Source organism: Silurus meridionalis, chromosome 10, assembly GCF_014805685.1.
Source record: "Silurus meridionalis isolate SWU-2019-XX chromosome 10, ASM1480568v1, whole genome shotgun sequence".
NCBI lineage: Eukaryota > Metazoa > Chordata > Actinopteri > Siluriformes > Siluridae > Silurus > Silurus meridionalis.
In genome coordinates this window covers 14930397-14945835 of record NC_060893.1, presented here as the reverse complement: position 1 = coordinate 14945835, position 15439 = coordinate 14930397, and the positions used below count along the sequence as shown (strand labels likewise).

Below are 15439 nucleotides of genomic sequence, written 5' to 3'. Positions count from 1 at the left end.
TTAAAAGCAGTTCTGAGTAGTTTGTAAGCAGTCCGGGTGCTGTGTGTACAACAGCTCACCTTACAACACTGCACGCGCTAACCGGAAGTGATGTTCTAGCGACATTAAATAGCATACAGCCTTATAATAAATAAAATAATTAAAAGCAGTTCTGAGTAGTTTATAAGCAGTCCGGGTGCTGTATGCCCAGCAGCTCACCTTACAACACTGCACGCGCTCTGTGGCCGGAGCGAACGCGTTTAAAGAGCCGCGAGGATGCGCGCGGCTATCAGCTAGCGGCTATCAGCACTGACTATTATTAGCTAGCATCCATGCTAACATACAGACATTTCCCTTCATTTTAATTCGGCCAAACGCACTAAACCCAAATTTATACAGTGCGCATTCGGTACAAGATTTATCAGTAATTAGTTATTCAACTCAGGTTTTAAAACTAACCATTGATAATGTTGCTAACTAGCCAGCTTTAATTTATGCCTTCTTAAGGCTAAATTCACCCCAATCTCCAGATTCCAATGAAATATTTCTTACAACATTAATTTACAACAAGGAACCGAGCTCTTGGAATATATCAATAGTCTACTCATTAAGTTTATGAACTTTATAATCATACCTGGCTTTTAAAGGGCTGGATAATGGCTGTTCAATGTGTTGGCAAACCGAGTCTAATGAAACTCCGCCCTTAAAAGGAACACGTAGGATAATTGACGTAGGTCTCAGCCAATCACAGAACGAAAAATGGCAATCAGCGCTAGCCAATCAGAAGGCTCAAATTTTCACACATGTGTGAACGGATTGCAGTACCGGCTCCGGGCTACAGGGCGCACTACGAAATTCCAAAGTTACACTGTGTTAAGTCAGTTTCGGGTGTTTGTGGTATAAATGGACATGGACTGAAATTTTGAATTTCAGCTTCTCTAGTATAGATATATATAGCCACAGTGCGGGAATTATGAGGACACCTGTCCTGTCCCCATAATCCCAAATGTCCCCATAATGTCGGTACGTAATCAGGTCAAATGTCCACATAAACCACAAAAACCAACACACACACACACACACAGTTTTGTGGCAACCCCACAATTGACAGGCTACAAGTCTTTTAAAGACATTCAGAAATTACCACGTCACTTCTTGTTATCCTTCTACTAATGAGAGGTGACAAGGCATTTTCCACACTCAGAATTGAGATGAAACACACAAACACACACAGATACAAGCTTAAACCTTATACATGTACATCAACCATATTCTGTTAAATTATGCAATTGTATTTCCCTGCCATTTGTTCCTAAATTTTATTTGGAAGTGTTAAATGTTGTCTAACAGGAACACAGTTGAAGGTGAACCTGAAAGCAGACTGCAGGATGTAGGATGGAGACAGAGCTAGTGTGCACTGGGACACCACTGTACATGCAGGGCACTTCAGTACACACTATCAACACCATCAATCACCGCTGCCTCTCTAGAGCTGCGAGACATCAGGCACCGTGAGCTGCTTGCTCATAAGAAGGCTGAAGAGCTACCTGAGCCTGGGATTATATGCTTGGTTTGCTATAAGCCTTCTTCAAATATCTTTCATCTCCATGACTATAAGGCAAAAAGCATTTATGCTAATTAATTTGTTTTATTTGCCTTCTTAAGATGTAGAGCAAAGTAGACATTACTTATGGATACAATATAATCTTTTTAATACCACTGTGTTGTTGAATGATCTAATCTGATTGGTCAGAAGATTTTGATTACATTTCTGTAAATGCAGTTCTTACGGTGTTGCTGGCTATAACTAAAATCACAGATTTGGAAATCTAATATACGTATTATCGTTTCTATACAAACTGCTCTTTCAGAGGCAGCTTTACCGTCACACGTGGCACATAATCTGAGAATGATTTTAAACTTGTTATTTGAATTGGAAAAACAAATATAATTCATGAAGCTTTCTGTAAGGTAACAATAACTGTGGTGTACATCAATACACGCCGCTTTAGAATGCTAAGTAACATGGCTTTAAGTAATAAACTCCACCAAGCTAATCCCATCCGAGATTGACAAGTGATCTTTCCTTGAAATAAAGCTGCCAAGGAAATAATGGAAAAAGGCAAAAGACTCTTCGCTTTATAGAGTAGGCAAAAAACATTAATGACTTCTAATAACAAGTAAAACACATTTTCTTACTGAAGGCATAAAGAGTTGGAACAGGCTCGAAGGCTGCTGCGAAAAGTTAAAAGTCAATAATATCAAAAAAACTATCACAGAGACTTTTAAACAGCAGGCAGTGACCTTTAAGAAGAGTACAAAACCATATAAAGGTGTTTAAAGGTACCACACTAAAAAAGTAAGGAATAAGATATATAACCTAGGGGGATGAAAGAAGAAAAAATGCCAGGGATTTACAAAACTCCAGGAGGAAATGTGATGGAGCTTCTGGATGTATGTTAAATATGTTAATGTATTTACATTTGGACATTTGCAAGACATTTAAAATGAATATTTTCTTTGTTTCACTATTGATATCCTAACACAAATACTTTTTGTTACAGCACATTATTTAAAAGGTTAATCACAAGTAATGCATAAAAGCACAGAGATAAAGATAAAGAACTTAATTAATATTTACATCAAACATCAGAATGGGGGAAAAAACTGTAATCTCTGCGATGTGACATAATTGTTGGTGCCAGATGGCTCGGTTTGAGTATTTCAGAAACTGTCGATCTCCTGGGACTTTTTCATACAAAGGTCTCTATTGTTGACACAGAATAGTAAAAAAAAAAAAAAAAAAGAACATCAAAGGAATCAGCAATTTTCCATCGTCTGTTTCTGTGCCCATTGTAGAGTTAGATTCCCGTTCACAGCTAACGGGAGTAAAAACCAATGTGGCTGTTGTAGATCATACACCTCAAGGCTCAGCTTTTCTGCTTAACACAGATTCCAAGATTGTGTATTTGTGGTACTGTAGAATCACCCTGCAGAGCTGCTGCTTTGTGGATGTTTTTTTTTATCCTGCACCATTTTGCATAAACTCTAGAGACTGCTGTGCATCAAAACCCCAGGAGATTAACAGTTTCTGAAATATTCAATCCACCACCAACAATTTCACATTTTCTCTCTATTTTGATGTAATATAGAGTGTATTTTGTAAGCGTTTGTATTTGCTATTCTTCGGCCATAGTAGTCACAGTAGTATGAAAGTCATTATTGCAGAGACTAATATGCTTGTACGTGTATAAAACAATGTACTAAAAGCCAATAGTATTACATTCCAGTAAATGGAATCGGGCTTTTTACAGTTTCTGCTCAAGTAAACCTGAATCAGTTCATAAAAAGCTTGTTAATTAGCTTTGTAAAGTTAAACTGCAGTATCACACAAATATGGTGTGTGTACAGTCCTTAAGATTGGAATGAGAAGCCAATGTGCTAAAGGTTCTGTAACACATTACTATACAGTATATTCTGTAACTCATTCACACAAATGTGAACTACAAATATGTTCAATTATTTTAGACATTCGTTTAGAGCTTTGATGAAACCCATTAGCACTTAAAAGTCTTCTTTTAGTACTTTGAAAGACTTCTGATGAATTTTAATATCTCAGTCAGCATAGAAAGTGAGTCTTCTGGGGGTGTGGAATTTGTGCTGAATCTCTGGATCTATGCCGAACGATTGGTCTTTAAGAGATATACAGTGACGAGTTATTGGCCTGAAACCTTTCTCGGAACAGGCCAAAAATCAATAGCAAGTGTAAAAGAATAAAATCTACCAAAAGAGGAACACAGTGGCTTTGACCCGCTGTTGTATTTCATTATTTTTCTCTCTGACAGGGTTTCTGACAGTGTGATCGGGTTACTTTCTTCAGACACAAGTTTTTTCTCTGTCAAGGGCAGACCACAAGAGAGTGCGCTCCCTAAATAGCACTCTTTGTTGCTGCAAATTCAAAAATCAACCTTTTTAATAATTATGCACTACATTTCAATCAACTACACTGTTCAAAATTTCATCCTAAACAAGAGCTGGAGCTGATTATACATCAAATAAATTCTCAAATATTTAACACTACTTAATAATAAGGCAAATATTTGAAGATTTTGTCTCAAAGCGATGACATGCAATATTAATACAATCTCTTTCAATTCCACAGGTGGCTGGCTGTCATGTTCTAGTACCAATTCAGTCTGAGAAAACATTATTTAGCTGAAGTGAACCTAAACCAGTCATGTTTCTCTTTAGCTTTATCATGACATGTCAGACAAATCCTGTTCACTTCCACACTCCTGACACTATGTGTTTTGTCTCGGCTCTTGACTTCCGACTCACCAATCAGAGTGCACCAAACAGTGATGTGTTGCCATGGGAGACCTTCTCCAGCAAGGAGAGAGCAAACACAAAATTGAAGCAGTGAAATTATTCTCCTGATATTAAAAAGCGAGCTGGAGAAGTGTAATGAAATGACATTTAAGTGCTATTTGGAGTTTTCTCAATTGTTTGGGAGCAAAAATAATCAATGATACCTCACTTTAAATATTTTGAGATAATTACATGCATGGATTTCTGAAAAGTTTGACGCTATGACAATTGGCCTATTCTACCCATGTGCTTTGGACTGTGCTTTTGCTGGCGTGCTTGTTAAAAAGCTCCATGGATGTTATTTTTGGCTTTCACAATACTGATGAGGTCGTCAAGCACTGCCCTCCAATCTCAGCAAGCGAGCATCGTGTCCGAAGAGCTTACCTCCCAACGTCAACTGAGGCTAATTAGCAAATAAACAGATGGAGGAATAAATGAGTAAACAGAGTAGACACAAACACACACTAATAAACACACAGACGTAGACTATGCGAATTCAGTGTTGCGTGTGAGACGAGGAGTGGCTGCGAGGGAGTGCCTGCTGTTTCAACTACTTAATAATAAAGTCATCAGCTAAGATAAAAGCACTGAAGCAATGAAAGAGAGGAGATAAAAGTAGGGGATAAAACAAAAAAAGCTAAGATAAAAGAGGCCAGAAAGAAAGGAATGGGCTGAAACAGACACTATGAATTCATTAACACCAGATTGTTTATTTGCCTCAAGAAGCAGAACTTTTTGAATAGGCATTATACATATAAAGGCAACTAGAAGAATGTCCACTTGAGCTGATTTAGGTCCTCAGCACAGCTTCTAGGCATAGACAAACTAGGCGGTCTTCTAGAGCGCAACCGACCTGGGGGGGCCATCTGCCCTCACCCATTTAAATTATTTACCTTATTTTTTTTCTGCTGAAGTTTAATGTACAGTATATGTTAACATACTCACATTCAGGTAATTTTGCAACCATTATTAAATGTGTTTAACCTTTTTGAGGGAGGGTTGCGAAAGAATTGTATGGTGTGGGGGTGCAGCATTGTGGTGGGAGAGTGGAACCATTGGGGGGGAGGGGTTTCCAGCAGGACAATGATCCTATGATACCTCCAGAGTTGTAACAAACAAAGTAAGACGGCCATTATAAATCCCTGACCTGAATATCCCTTGTGGTATGAACTAAAAAGCATCCACAGAGACCAACAAAACTGACATTCGAAAAAATGGGCAAAATTTCCCATTGTTTGTTGTCATGAGCATGTGTGGAGTCGAGTGTATTGTGAAAAATTGAGTCTAGGCAAAAGTAAACTTCTTGCTCAAACAGTCTGGTTGCACTGAGACACGCTCGGCTGACAGTGTAAATGTATGAGGTTACAACATTATGAGCAAAAGTCCAGACACAAGCAGTGTGAATGAAATGAGCAGGTGTAAATGTGGTGTCAGACACTTTTACTCCTGGTGCAAACGTACAACATAGCGCTGTCTCGCTTGCTCTAGAGCTGCGCTCATTTACACAGTAATATCCTCAGACCCAAAGCATGTCTCCTTTTATTCACACATTTCTCCCCGTCCTCTCTAGCAAAGTGATTCTCAACAATTCATGCATGCGAAGGATAAATGGAGTGATTTTCTATTTCCATTTACTTGTCCAAATCCACTCGGTCGTCTCTCCATTTTCCATTTCCTACACAGGAAAGGGAAAAAAATCAATTGGAGAAAGACGCCGCAGAATCTCCCTCTGTCTCTGAAAGGGCACGGTTGCTCAGATTCACTACGTTAGAACAGCCCAGGCATTTGGCATTATTATGCATCGTCTTTTTTTTTTTTTCCTTGTAAACGAACCACTGAATCTTTCTGCTTTATCACCTAAACGCACGAGCACGACTGCGAATAGACTCACAGTAAATCTGCTTGGTGAGAGGATCTAAATCCCGATGCAGCAGGGGAAGAAGAACTCACACAGGTCACACACTTCGTGATTTGTTACTCCGGTTTCACGGTTTCATTAATATTTCCTCAGAGGCGCCAGTCACCAAGTGCCACTGCTTGCTAATGCCAATCGGCTCATTTCCACTTCTCCTTTCGCAGAGATAGAAACAACTGGAAACCGGATTCCAGGATGTTAGATACAGAGCTGGTGAGAACAGCAATTGTGAATATCATAGCGAAGTGAAGGGCTTGAGAACACATTTGGCACTTGTGAAAATATCGACCTCCAAATTGCTTCAGTCATCCTGCTGTGAAGCCACTACATTTCCACATTTTGGGGTAGAAGGTGTAACAGTTTAAACAGATTGTTTATGTCCATACATTTACACTATTGTGCAAAGGTTTGTAAAGTAAGGATGCCTTCAAAAATAAAGTGTTAATAGTCTTTTTTTTTATCGAATAACAAAATAAAATATAAACCAACAAAAGAGAAAACCAAATCAAATCAATATTTGGTGTGACCACCGTTTTCCTGCAAAATAGCATTCATTCTTCTAGGTACACATTTTTTGAAGGAACTCGGCAAGTGGGTTGTTTCCAACATATTGGAGAACTAACCACAGATCTGTTGTGGATTTAGGCTACTCAAATCCTTCTAACCCAGACAGACTCAATTGAGTCAAAGGGCTCTGTGAAGGCCAAAATAATTTCTTCCAGGACTCTGTGTTTTTCTCTGCACTGAAGATAGATTTTAATGACATTGGGCATATGTTTTGTGGTCATTGTCCTGCTGCAGAATAAATTTGGGGCTGATCAGACTCTCCTGGATGGTACTGCATGATGGATAAGTATCTGCCTGCATTTCTCAGCATTGAGGACACCATTAATCCTGAGTTAATCTCCAAATTTATTGCCACAAACTTTCAAGGAAGGTTTTTTGGCCGCAACCCTTCCGTCAAGACAACTTCTGGCCAGACTTCTCCAGACTATAGATGAATATACCTAGGTCCCACTGGTTTCCACCAGTTCTTTGCTGAAGGCACTGCTGGACAAATTCTGATGTCAAAGGGAAGTAAGCATGATTTGTCTTTCATCTGCAGCATCAGGTTTTTTGACCAACCACTGCGTCTTTAGTCCTCAGCATTGCCTGTTTCTTTGTGCTTCTTCAACAGCACTTCTTAAAACCCCAGTTTGCTTTAAATCCCTTGAATCCCTAAAACGTGAATGAAAATGTCGCTTTCAAATGGAATCATAAAATTTGTGAGATTGAGATGAGAGTTGATGGACAGAATCCTTCAAAAGATAAGTTGCTAAACTCGCAGAATAGATTCAAAAGCCTTAAAATGTCTTTCATTTTATTATTTCTTCATAATACTTCTTCAGGATACATTTTTAAGACTTGAGGGTTGTGACACAAATAAGTGTTGCTCTGCGACATTATAGTTCAGACTCTGTGACTCACCCCAACCTCGACGTGATCTGAGCCCTTGTCATCCTGCTTGTGCAGAATCTCAAAGTAGTACCTTCTGGAAGCGATGAGACTAAGGAGACACAGAGGAAATAAAAAAAAAACATCTTAATCAGTTCACATTCGCATGCTGCATCTTTATCACATTTTGTTTTCAGTTTAACTGGTTTATAAATGTACATGGTCCCCAACTAACACTGCATTAAAATGTTAAAAAATATTTATCGGTTATAAAAACAAAAATATAAAAAAATGTTACATTTTAAAAAATGGCTACTATTTTTTAATCAGAAGCATTTTCTCTCAATATACAGCATATGTGCTAAACTCCCATTGTGTCACATTAACTATTTAATATGGTTAAATATATTATTAATATTTATTATTTAATTATTACTAATAACATTTATTTATTTATACCTAGGACTTTTGTTGTTTGCTGTTGGTACCTGGGGTACACATACATTTGTGGACAAGTAAAATCTTTTGTCTTTCATTACTATGAAAAAAACAAACAAACAAACAAATACAACAAAATACACCATTTAAAACAAATCAGGCCATAACCTAAGGTTTCATATCACGAAACCTTTGGGAATTTTTCAGACATTTGCCCCTAATACAGAGCACAGCAACAGAGCGGAAAAACCCCAAAAACAATTCTGAACATCATTATTTGTTATTGTACAGTTTTAACTCCTGAGGTGCCATTTCCAGGGATGTTGCTGTTTTTCTCTCTGGGGAAAGCTACACAACATTTTTTAAAAATCTACCGATACTTTTGGGGTAAAAATATCTCTTATTGCCTGTGTTATTCGTTTTATTTATTAATTTTCACTTATTTGCATGAAGGGCACCAATAATTCAAGAAGCCACTCTATTTCCATGCACAACATACACACATTTCCTATTTAATACAGAACAAACTGATGACAGAATTTAAGCTGTATTCATTTACAGCCTTCTTATTTTCAATTTTCTATGAACGTCATGCTGCTTCCTTTTAAATTTCGCCCTTTCATTTCCTCGCCCACCCTAGGTAACACATCTCAAACACATTTCAGTAAACTGCTCCATTTTTGCTGGGCAAGGCTCAGTATTAAACTCTCACCCGCTTTCATAGTGCTGTTACAAACACAGCAGTCAGCCAGCAGCTCGCTTTTTTAAAATCATCACATGGAGACAACATCCTGCTCCAGCTCCGGCGCAAAAGATGCTTCAAAACGTTTTTTTCCCCCCAAGGTCTGGGATAAGGATCTTTTTCTATTTACATTTGCTGATTATTTTATTTGGTTTGCTTGCACCCTGGCAATTTCAGAGATGATATTTACTACATGAGGCATCTAAAGAGTAAATTTCTCCTGCATATTCATGAGGGCAGTCAATGCATGAAATGACAATGAATTCAGATGAAACTTAAATGACTTGTTTGTATATATGTGTGTGTGTGTGTGTGTGTGTGTGTGTGTGTGTGTGTGTGTGTGTGCACGCATGTGTGTGAGTGTGTGTGTGTGTGTGTGTGTGTGTGTGTGTGTGTGTAAGAAAGGCAAGAGAAAGAAAAATGGAAACATAATAGGCCTCAATGCAATATGGTGTGCAATACTGTTACCCTTCAAGGAAGAACATGCATATTTTTCCAGCCATATGTGGTTCTTCCTCACACTGTTTGAAAGTTAGAGGCACACCATTGTATAAGTTGCCTTTGAATGCAATTGCAATAAACTTGACCTGTTCCAAAGACAGTTTTATGAAGATATGGTGTACATGAGTTGCAGTAAAAGAGCTTTAGTAGTCTGCTATAGAGCTCTGACCTCAAACCTACTGAACACCTTTGAGATAAACTGGAACGCTGACTGCACCCCAGGCCTCCTCACACTACATCAGTACCTGACTTTACTAACATGCTCTGTGGCTAAATGAACACAAATCTCCACAATCACACTCCAAAATCTAGTGGAACATCTTTCCAGAAGAGAGAAGATTATCACAACACTCAAATGGTGACCAAATGTGGGATTGGATGTTCACAAAGCACATAGAAATCATTTGGTCAGTTGTCCACAAACGTTTTTCCAGAGAGTGTATATATTAATAAATACTGTATGCAAGGAATAATACATAATGGAACAAAATCTATTGTTCCACTAATACAACATCAATTTGCCACTGATTTTTTATTACATTTTTCATTTGTTAATTAATTAATACCTCATGTGTGTTACCTGTTAACACATTTAATGTTCTACAACATTCAAAGACAAGTTCTGGACAAATATTTATTTCGTTTTAGTAGGTATAAGTAGTCCCTCCATCACCAACCTCTCGCATATTCTCTTTTGAAGTACATGCAAAAATGGAATGCACACAAAAAAAAAAAAAAAAACACTTTTGCAAAACTGCTAGATGTGTGAGCTCCTTACACTGACATTATAGAGACTAAAAAAGTCCTGAAGACTTTCTCACATCGAAGAGCTGATAATTACAGAGCGCTGACCCCTGAGACGCTATCAATACAGAAATACATAAATATATAAAAAAAGTATTAAAGCATTTTAATATTAACAATTACAGGCTTTTCTGTTCAGTCCATTTATTATTAGCCTTAGATTATGTGAACTGCCTGCTATGAATAAATCTGTGAATAAGCTGTTACTATAGAAACAATAATATATCAGAATCAGAGCATTAATATAAACCTCTGATTTATGTTACAGACAGATGTAATTTACATATTCATGCTACATTTCTGATACTCTTCTGGGAAGTGTGGGCACAGTTACTATTTCCCCCGTTACGCATATAGCAGTTCACAGCACTCCGACACATTTTTCAGTGTGGTCAAGAGTTTACTTATGTTGCCAGGTGTGTTTTGTTTTGGTTAATGTCCTGTCTTCACCTATGTCTTGTGAGCGGTTGTCTCCTGGGTGTGTTTTGATTACTCTGACCTGTTTTCAGTTTGATTAATATGTGAATATAAACCCTTGTGTTCCTTTGTTCATGATGAAATATACCCTCTGTTTTCCCTAGATCTAATCAAGTCAAATTAAATAGGGATTTAGAGTCATTTCAAACATATACATGGCAGGACACAGTAAAAACGATACAACGTTCCCCCCAGGACTGCTACATAAGACAAAATAAGTTAATTTGAAGTTAACACAAAGAGCAGAACTACACAAAATTAACTGGGGCATGACATAAAGTGCGACATTTAGAGCAAAAAAACAGCATTAACCATTAAGACAGTGAGAAACAGTGACACTGCAGCACTGACCAGTACAGATGTGTGTTATTGCTAATGAACTTGGCCATAGAATGACAAACACTTTACATTTAAACTGAAATGTTTTAGCAGCATTTCAAGCAAGCAATGCAGCAAATGTGTGTGTGTGTGTGTGTGTGTGTAGGGGTGTGTGTGTGTGTGTGTGTGTGTGTGTGTGTGTGTGTGTGTCAGTTCAGTCCCTTTGTATTGAGTAGTTGAATTTGAGTTTGCAGGAAGAAACTTTTACCGAGTCGGGACATGAGGGCCTTAATGTTTTGGGACCTTCTCCCAGATGGCAGATAAATAAAGAATGTGTGTGAGGGGGTGTGTAATCAGCCACAATGCTGTTGGCTTTGTGGGTGCAGCATGTTGTTTAAAATTGTAACCAAGTACATTGACATTGGACTTTGGCTCCAACGTTTATGAGATTAAATCCCAGCCACACCAAGCTGCCACTAAATGTGTCTGCCAAATACCGTAAATGTAAATAATGTTGGTTTGATTGACAAGCTTAATAAAGTCCTGTAAAATTGTACTTGCGTCCGTACCTGAATCCCTGACAGATACCAGAGAGAGAAAGAAAGAGGTAAATAGTAAATGTTAACACACACTGTGCTCTTGAGATTGAGCCTCTTTCCTATCAGCAGTATTAGAAGATTGGCTGCTGAAGGAGTCAGACCTCCCAGACAGAGGCAGTGAGAGAATCTCTTTAAAAGAGTCTCTTTGACAATGACTAATATGTCTCTATAAATGCCAAATTTCTGCAGACCATGTCTGTTCATTCATTCATTCATTCATTCATTCATTCATTCATTCATTCTTTCACTAATTAATTAATTAATCTATTAATTAATTGATTAATTAATTAATTCAGGAACCTTTTACTGACTTTAGGAAATTTGGTGTTGGTTTACCTACTGATTTCAGAGATGGGAGGTAGCATATGATGATAATCTATTAATAATGATTATAAATGTGATTGAAAATATGAATATGCAAAGTGTAAATAAAAAAAAGTTGTAGTACAAAATGTTATACAAAAATGTATATAATAAAATGTAAATAAAAAGTTAAGTATGTATAAAAAATGTTTGCACTATTGCTTTTTGATCAATTATTTGTTCACCGCTACACACACCTCCAATTCTGCTTAGAGGCTTTTAAATTCAGACAAAAATGAAAACTCTTGCATGCAAACATTTTGCCCCCCACACGCACACACACACACGCACACACACACACACACACACACACACACACACACACACACACACACACACACAATAGACCTATAGTGATCTGACAGGCTGTGAAAAGCAAAGCACACAGCACACAATGAGAGCAAGACAGAAACAGACAAGATGTGTAGAGACAACTGTGGACTGTGTCAGTAAGTCAGAGATAAAGAAATAAATGTTAAGACAAAAGAGGCCAAGTGCCAGAAGACAGGACAAAGACACCCACCCATATCCATGAGTAAGGTGATAAAGATGATGAAGGTGATGAAGAATTTATTAAATACTCATTAAATACTCATACTTCCGTCTGTAAAAAAATAAAAGTGCAGTAAAAGGCTGTGTTCTACAGTATGTATGTATGTATGATATCCCCTGCTCACTGTCTGTCATGAAGACAGGAGCCGCTTTTACACACGGCACAGATGATGAATATGTGGCCAGACAAAAAGATAGAGACAGAGGGTAAACAAGCTTTTAATTGTGTGTCTGTCTAACTGCAGACTGTTTCAGAATTCCCTCTAATGACATACTGGGTTTAAATAGAGCCGTGTACAGATAAATGTGTGTGAGACACAGTTTCACCCATTACAATCCAACAGTCTACAGTATTTTAGCATTCTCATTTAATTTTCAAATCTACTGCATTAAATGGTTTCATGCCTTGCAGTGGGGGTGTTTAAAACTTCTGAGTAAAGTGTACACTGAAAGCAAAACTTAGACCAGCAAGTTGCAGCCACTATTAAAAAAAGCAAATAGAAAAGTTGCAAAATTCCAACTGAATATTACTGTTTTTCAACAGTAAAAGGATCTTGTGTCATATCAATGGTGCAATAAAGACCAAATCAAACATACAAGCAATAATTCCTTAGTTCTTCTTGAGTCCTGCCATCATTTCTCAATTTACTGATTATAACCAGTGTTGCTTTTCTCACAAATGCGACATGACAAATTTTACACTCAATTAGTGTTAAAAAAAACTTTTCTATTAGCTGTATTTATTTGCTTTTCTAACTGACATGTTTAATCATGTTACCTCAGAATTTTTCCACTGGGAGTGTGTCTAAGCTCCAAAATCAGCACACTTATCGAGAATAAATAGCACACAAAAAAAAATTACATTTTCAATATTGAGAATATCCCAACTTTAATATTGTTTTTTATTATTTACATATGACATTATTTACATAATGATTTATTTTTGTGAAGGCCTGCAAAGCTCCGACTAAGTACATACTGAGTTTATTAAATTGCACAAGCAAATTTACTTTAGATTTTAGTAAATTAGGACCTTGATGTATGCAAAAGCAAATACACTATATGGACAAAATGTTTGTGAACACTTGACCATAAGATTTAATTGTGCTTTTTCAACATCCAATCCACAATTAATTCTTATTTGCCTAGAAATAACCTCCAATGTTCTGGGAAAATATTCCACTAGATTTTAAACTGTGGTTGTGGTAGTAAAGTAAAGTAAAGTCAAGTCAAGTCAAGTTTATTTCTATTGCTCTTTTCACGATGCACATTGTCTTAAATGAGCTTTACAGAATTTAAGAGTTAATGCGAATGATGTGTATTTATCCCTAATTAGCGAGCCTGGGGTGACTGTAGCAAGGAAAAACTCCCTTAGATATTATGAGGAAAAAACCTTAAGAGGAACCAGACTCAAAGGGGGAACCCATCCTCATTTGGGTGACATCAGGTAAAGTCAGGTGAGAATACCTGGGGTGCAGTCACTTTTCTAATTCATCCCAAAGGTGTTTAATAGGGTTGAGGTCAGAGCGCTATAGCAGGCCATTCAAGAGCTTCTAATCTAACAATTCTATCTTCATGGAATTAGCTGTGTGTACAGGGGCATTTTCCTGTTAGAACAGGTTCAGGTCTCCTATTTCAAGTGAAGGGAAAATGTAATTCTATTAGATCTAAAGACATACTATACAATTGTGTGCCTCCAACTTTGTGGTTACAGTTTGTGAAAGAACCATATGCCTGGAACAGTCAGGTGTCCCAATACTTTTGTCCATATAGTGTATTTTAAAGTCATAAATCAAAATGGGTTTTTTGGCTGCAGGGAGTTTAGCATTCAGAACAATATATCTGAATCATTTAAAACAATTTTTCTATTTTCACTCAAATGAATGATTTGTGTACTTCTTCCAGAAAGGCTGACAGTAAGATGTAAGAATGACACGTTTATTACTTGTATTTTTTTTAAAGAACTTTTAAATATTAAATATTTTGTTTATAGTGATCCCAAGAGCAAATAAGGGTGTTTCAGAGTCACTCGATTCAGCGTGCAACTTTTGACAAGCAGATTTAAAAGAACTTTTAAAACTTTATTTTTTTTGCCCTCAGTTTTTCTTTTCAAACAATTTAACTATCTTGTTTAACTGTTATGTAGCTCTATGTTGTGTGATGTAGCTCTATGTTTTTTATGTAGCACCAGGTTTCTAAAGAAATGTTTTTACTGTGCACTGTGTCAGCTATACTGTATATGATTGGAATGACAATAAAAGCTTCTTGACTTGATTTAACTTTTTACCTTTTTTTTTTATTTAACTCCTTTTTTAATTCTTATTGCTCCATTCTCCACATTTCACCCCACAATCTTATATATTACCTTAGGTGTGAATTCATTTACATTGAACAGCCTTTTCATTACTTACTTCCCTGACAGAAACACTTGACTGGTAATGCATCAATGGTTTCCATGCCTGTTGAGTGGCATTAAAAAATAACTATAAAATCTAATCATTAAACACACCTTATAATAAATCTGAATATTTGTTTTAATGGATAAGTATGGAGGAATAAGTCAAACAATTATGCATGAGCAAAGTCTAGTGATTTTCAGCAGTGTTATAGTCAACTCATTTGCCCTGAAGCATAAGATGACTCCCAGTCAGCAGCTCTGACATTAAAGATGAGTCATAGTTTAGCATATTTAGTCCCAAGTCAGCAGCTCTCACGATCAAAGTTGAGTTCCAAATGAGCAGCTCTCATTAATGAGTCAAGTCCCAAGTTGTAAGTTGTAAAGTCATAAAGTCATAAGTTGAAAGGTCATGCCTAAGTTAAGTCCCAAGTCAGCAACTTTAATGACCAAATCAAGTCCTGAGACAGATCAAGTCGAGTTCTAACTGTTCTTAGTGGATCTTCAGAAAAAAAATTGAAGATTTAGAAGGGTCTGGTTCTATGGTTCTTTTC

The 15439-nt window shown here is 37.1% G+C and overlaps 1 protein-coding gene across 1 annotated transcript in view; it reads right to left on the bottom strand.

Annotated features, from left to right (window-relative positions):
• The window catches only part of b4galnt4a (beta-1,4-N-acetyl-galactosaminyl transferase 4a), a 137685-nt gene that overhangs the window by 25991 nt on the left and 96255 nt on the right, over positions 1–15439 (bottom strand). Inside the window, 1 exon segment of the mRNA XM_046859841.1 lies at positions 7730–7808. Within this exon segment, the coding sequence (XP_046715797.1) occupies positions 7730–7808 (79 nt within the window).